The sequence below is a fragment of the Phaseolus vulgaris genome, chromosome 7 (genome assembly GCF_000499845.2).
Source record: "Phaseolus vulgaris cultivar G19833 chromosome 7, P. vulgaris v2.0, whole genome shotgun sequence".
Taxonomy (NCBI): domain Eukaryota; kingdom Viridiplantae; phylum Streptophyta; class Magnoliopsida; order Fabales; family Fabaceae; genus Phaseolus; species Phaseolus vulgaris.
The window spans coordinates 12,511,218-12,517,544 of NC_023753.2; the positions used below are offsets into that span (position 1 = coordinate 12,511,218).

Here is a 6,327-nt window from a genome sequence, read left to right on the forward strand (position 1 = left end):
CACGCATTTGATATATTATCATTAATTGTTAAATAAAGTTTATGATGAGAAATTTAGTTTTAACGGTTAAAAGGTTGTAAAAGCTAAATATGAATAGTTATACCATTGAAATAAGTTGATTAATCTGAAGACTCAATACAACTTAAATAAATTGATTCGGGTTTTTTTTTATAATTGTATCAAACTTAAACCATTAAATCTAACTTTTTTTTTAGGACTAGGTGATAGGTTTTTTATGGTGAATCTCAAATTCATTCTAACTAAAATTATTAATTAATACTAACATTATAATTGAATACATTTCATTATTTTATTGATCAAATGTGTATTTTTAAAATATTAAATTATTCAAATATTAAATAACATAATCTATTTCTAGATCAAGATATTCTAAAGAGTGTTTTGAAATTATCAAATTTAACAGAAAGAATTAAAAAAACAACGATTCAACCCAATTAAATATGTGTTGATTAAATTGAGTTTAATAAAAAAAATATAATTTGATACAATTCAACTTTAAATAAAAAGGATGTTTGTGCCAGTGAATTTTTACTTAATTAAAGCTCTTAAAATATGATCACTGGGGAAAAAAAGTTTTCTACGCCGTTAGACCAGTTTTCATTTAGTTCGAACCAGTCAATTGATATTTTATTGAAAAGAATGGATAATTCTGATTAAAAACTATGCACAAGAAATTTGGAGATTTTTAATCTTGTTTTGGTTGCAAATATTAAATAAACGTTCAATTATAATATTTAAAATATCACCATAAATAATCAAATAGTAAGTTCAAAATCTATCTTTCATATAATCAAAATATTACTAACAATTTAATGTTGATTGAACTATAACGGGAGCAAGGGCCGTGATCTGTCACTGATCATAAAAATATTATTTTAATTGCTGTCTGTAAACATTTTAAAACAAGAAATAAAATGAAAACAATATAACATTTTTAAATAATATTAAAAAAAATTATCTTTACATATCATAATAAATATAAAGCATTTGAAATCTTTGTCTCACCATTCAAAAGATGTGAAAGTAGAAATTTATAGAATTCAACAGATATCGATATAGAAATATCCAGGTTGATAAAAGCTATACATTTAATAATACATATAAAGCTCATAAATAAGCATCCACAGGGACAACTATTCAAAGATGAGATTTTGGATCCATGTTAAATCAGCAATATCTCCTCCCAAAAGAAAAATAATACCGAATATTTAAAATGAACATTTCTCACCAAGACTGCATTTCTGACCCTAAATACCAGTGTATGCGGGTATTTATCCCATGCTCCACTGCACCTGTTTCTCATTCACTGAGATTTAAGAAGCCCCCAGAAAAGATTCACCCCAAATCAATTGTCAGGGACTGCATTTTTGTTGAAAAATGAAGCCTGCCATGAATTTGACTTAGAGTGCTTATACATTTAGGTGAGAATATCCATTATCTACCCCACCATTGCCAGAGTCTAGAAGAGCTTTCTTATTGAACTCCCTAGCATATCTCCACACATAATTCAGACCCACAAGAAGCTCAGTGATTATTGCTTCTGTTTTTTCTTGATTTGCAAAGTAAAGGGTCTGTACCAGCAGCACATTTGTCCGGGAAACAAAACAATGTTGCTCATAACTTCTCTCAGATTGCCATCTTAGCATGTTGTGAGCAAGCGGGGCTAACCATTCTAATATACCTGTCATTGCTTCGGTCCATTCTTCTGCTAGACCTGCATCATACACTGCTGAAGCCATGGCCCTGGAATATGGCTTTAGTTTGATGCTAATAGCAACTCTTACACGTCTAGGTAACATGTTGTACAGATCATCTCTTGCATCAAGACCAATCAAGTAAGGAGATGTTGCTAGCTTCTCAATCATGATGATTACATTTGCATAGTGCAGGGCTAAAGAAGCAGCACCAAGGGAGTCGGATGGAGGCTTTAACCTGCACAGGTAATGGAAAGTTGATTGAGGGCTATGAACCTCTTTTCTAGGAGTGACAAGGTTTGCCTTAGGGTCATTGGGATTCTGTGATGCTAAATGAACATCATTTGGGCTTGAGTGGCTATCAATGACCAGAGAACTGTCGGCCAGTATAGATCCTTTGAAAGGTTCTACTTGAGTCAGTCGACTATGTCTTGCGTTAATTTCCTTCCCACGTGCAGCAGTTGAGTGGCCATGAAAGTTCCAAATCTTGCTGTTTTTATTTGTTCCATTATCTGGGACAGGCTTTTTTGAATTTTTTCCAAGAGGACCTGAGAAAAATCTGATACTTCTATTCTTTACTGAAATTAGGCCTGGCTTTGTGGACGAGTCTCCAGCATCTGAAGGAAACATGCTAGCTTTATCTGTTCGAACATTTGGACGAGAGGTAGCAGCAAAAGCACCAAGTGGTCCTGAAGCAAATGTGGCCCGAACTTTGCTGGAGGGTTGGGCTGAAGGTTGCAATACTTCAGAAACTGATCGACTACCATCAGCGTGATCAGAATTCAAAGCACTTCTATTCTTGATTTTACCAACGTCTATTATCTCTTGAATGCCAAATACATTGTTGATCCTACTGAATATCGTAAATAAAGATCTTGCTAAAAAGTTCACCGTGTAATCATATGTTCTGTTCCATAGAGAACTAGCCTTTAAGTTCTTCACCTCCAGCCTCTTCCACGCAACCTTCTTTTGATAGTCGATTAAATTTGGTCCATCTGACTCGGTGTAAGCCTTCATTCTTCCAAGAGTTTGCTCAAGATCAGCAAGCAGTTCCATCTCTTGGTATAAAGTTGCATTAGTTGATATAAACTTTTCCATCCTTTTTACCTTTTTTTCCATTTTTTTGGAAGAGAACTCCCACCGATATGGATCAAAACCAAAAGTGATAAATTCATCAAAGGCATTCTCAAAACCTTTCAAACTTTGATCACTGCATTTTTTCCCTAGCCTAGCCACAGATTCAGCCACATGTGCCATATTCTCGAGCATCTCCAGACTGATTAGACGTACAATGAAATTATCGTCTTCTGAAACAAGTTTTCTGATACCCACTGAATTTGTTATCTCTTCTCTCAACTTAGCAACCTGTTTATCACTCAAAGACTGCCACAAGTTAACAAGCTTGGACATCAAGCTTGCAACTTCAAATGCTAATACTCCAAGCGCTGCCTTCTCAGAATGAGCATCATCCTTCCGTTGAATCTTCCATATAGTTCGAAACCATGATGGACCAACCATTGCTTACCTAAGAATGGTAAAAAAATGTTCTTTAAGACAAGTCCTTGGTCATAGCTCTGTAGTACTCCATAAATAACACAAAATAAGATTGTCAAAATGGGCTTTAAGTATCTAGATAAATTTCAATCGGAATCAAATACTTTATGATGCTCAGTATAATATAACAAAATAAAATATGTACTTGGTCTTTCTACAAACCTCTTTTTGCTATTCTGGCCCATGGCAGGGTAAGGAAGGGGCATGGAAGATTGAACTTGAAGTAATTAAATTTGGCCAAGTGCAAAACAGTTTTTTCTTATTACACACTGCATGTGGCATGCAGTGGACTATCCTAACATCTTTCAACCATGGCAAACTATTCCAAGTATTTAGATTTGATAGTTTATTATATCATCTTCTACAATTGTGAAAATTCTACATATTTCAAGTACAACAATGGTTTATTTGTGAATTAAAAGGCATCTTTTTCCTTTGGAAACCAAACTATCTTTGTCATTCAACTGCTCTAAAGCTTGTCTAACTCATGTGAAACAACCTATTGGTTGATCCTCTTTAGCTTTATAAGGTCATATTTAGTATTTTTGATGCAAATAGATGGGCTTATGTGTTTGACAAAATCTAACAGAAACAAACTACGAAACATTTGACATGGATATCTATATCTTATGCAAATTAAATTGATGTATACCAACAACAATTATACTATGGTTTAAACCAAATGGGATATAATTCACAGTAAGTTCTTAATTTTGACATTAACTGTAGTAAAAAATGTTCAAGTTGACCAGACATCAGTCATAATCTTGTATAGATAGCAACCTTAGTGTAACCCACAACCACAGACAGAAAAAAAAAAGAGAAAGTTTACATGAATTTTTAACAAAAAAGGGAAAAGAAAATAAAAAGAAGAAATAGGTCCCAACCAAAAAAAAAGATTCTTTTCATTTACATGATTTTGCCTAAGCATATAATTATAGGGGAAAAATAAGCTCTGACATCTAACTCCATAATTTCATTATAGCAAATACTGCTCAAGAATATTTACTGATTTTTTTTTTGTAAGAAAAAGGAGAATATAAACCAAAATCTGGAGATTCTTCTATTGTTTCTCTATTCTCCTCCTTTTCTGTTAACTTTTTTTTATTAACAAACAGTGGCTAACTAGAATCACCTAAAAGGAATATACTTTGGGGAGAATGGTTCCACACCAATTCTGAGTGCAATTACAAAGAAAAATGGCAGAAACCATACAAAAAAAGAAGATAAAAACCACAATTAATAATGAGTTTACAAGTTCTAAACCATCTAATATGCAGAAAAATTAATAGTGATAGTGGGAGACCCAGAAACTCACCGATCAAAAGAAAAAAAAAAGGAAGAGTTGGGCTTGGAGAGAAATCGTTGAGCTGAGAGAGAGAAATGGAAGTATATGGAAGTTGTGCAGTGAAAAGGAAAAGGAGGCGAAATTGCAGAGAAAGCTAGTTTATATATTATGTATGAATAAATGGAATTAAAGACACACATTTTATAGGTTGTTTTTTTATTCCCTTTCACACCCTCCACATTTATTATTTACCAAAACTAATATACAAACAAGTAGTTTAAAAAGCACTTAACATGCTATTGAAAACTTTTTTGTCTTCGTTGAATTCTTCTTTAAATATAGAGTCCTTAACTAAACTTGCCACTTAATCTTGAAATGGATTGAAGCAAATTAAGATTACTTGAATGTGAAATTAAAATATTTAATTGCTTTTACTGTTATGTATTTTACTTAAAATTTTGGTTTTGAAGTATTTATTATGCACAGTTCTATTGATATTTATTTTTATTACAAAAATTGGTAAATTGTATTTATTGGATTTTTCTTCTTTGAGTATTTTTTTCTACTTATAAGGTAGAATATTTTATTTAAGACACGGAGTGCTTATTTTTGCAATTTTGACTTTGACTAGCATTAACTTTTGTCTACTTTGTTGTTAATTTATGAATTGGAATAGCGTGTACACACTCTTCTTACATCTACTTTTATACTATTATGGATCTAAATTTTTACATTAGAATTAGAGCATTTTTAAGTAATGGTAATATTATCTATTTTCTTTATTTAAATTTAATTATGACAGTAACATTTTATTACAAAACAAATGTTTTTATTAATTTTATAATTTTATAATTATATAATATTTGAGGATAATTATTATTTATTATAAGTAATTTTATAAGTAATAAAATAAATTAATAAAAATGATAATATATGTACACTGAAAGGGAAATTTTCTTTATTAATAATTATAAATTGTAGATAATTTGTATTATTATTCAATTACTTTTATTGATTCTTACAAAACTATATTAAAAGATGTATTTAGGATTAGTGCATAGTTTAGACCCTCTGGTATTACTAATTCATATAAGTTAAACATTTTCTCTAATATATACTGAGAGAAATTTTTAAAGTAAGCATTTAATTATATTCTTTAAATTAAGACCAACTATTCACAATGCCTATTTAATTTTAAATTTTTTGTTAATTAAAAATCAAAAGAAAGTTATAGTTAAATATGTTATACGAGTAATTAATTTTAATTTAATAGTTATATTAAATATCTTAATTTCTCCTGCTTTTGCATCTACTCTATTAATTTGCATGTTGAAAAATAGTTAATGTTCTTGATTTTATAAGAATTTTTTTAAAGTTTTAATATATTATTTATCTCTGTTAATAATTGTTTTACTTGTAATAACTACTCAAGGCAATTTAGTATTAAAAACAACAGTTGATGTTAAGTTAAGAAGTGAAAGATAAAAAATCAGAAGACTTAACTAGTCAATAAATTAATTTTAGTTGGTCAATAATATATCGATTATATCTCCATATTGAAATGGTCATACATAACAACAATTTACAAGCAAAGTATAATGTATATAAAAATTAAACACACACAAATATAAATTAGCTTAATTCATATAAATTTTTTTATTGATAATATAAATAAAAAGACCAAAATATAGTTTAAATGTCTGAAAGGTAACTACAACAACTAAAATGAAGATAGAGAAATTAATTTAATTAATTAATATCTAATTATCA

General features: G+C 30.0%; 1 protein-coding gene across 2 annotated transcripts; it reads right to left on the bottom strand.

Annotated features, from left to right (window-relative positions):
* Nucleotides 1-1,037: 1,037 nt before the first annotated feature.
* LOC137827704 (uncharacterized) lies at nt 1,038-4,790 on the bottom strand. Of its 2 annotated transcripts, none has more exons than XM_068633977.1 (2): nt 4,588-4,790; nt 1,038-3,240 (listed from the first exon to the last, which is right to left on the bottom strand). In XM_068633977.1, the coding sequence occupies exon 2, from the start codon at nt 3,231-3,233 to the stop codon at nt 1,431-1,433; it is 1,803 nt and encodes a 600-aa protein (XP_068490078.1). In that variant the 5' UTR covers nt 3,234-3,240; nt 4,588-4,790; the 3' UTR covers nt 1,038-1,430. The 2 variants fall into 2 exon arrangements, with proteins under 2 accessions (XP_068490078.1, XP_068490077.1); XM_068633976.1 differs by having other exon boundaries at nt 1,038-3,289; nt 4,588-4,745.
* Between the last annotated feature and the right edge of the window lie 1,537 nt (nt 4,791-6,327).

What these genes read in the sequence shown, in the direction of transcription:
- LOC137827704 (XM_068633977.1), bottom strand. Translation starts at nt 3,233, where the DNA reads ATGGTTGGTCCATCATGGTTTCGAACTATATGGAAGATTCAACGGAAG.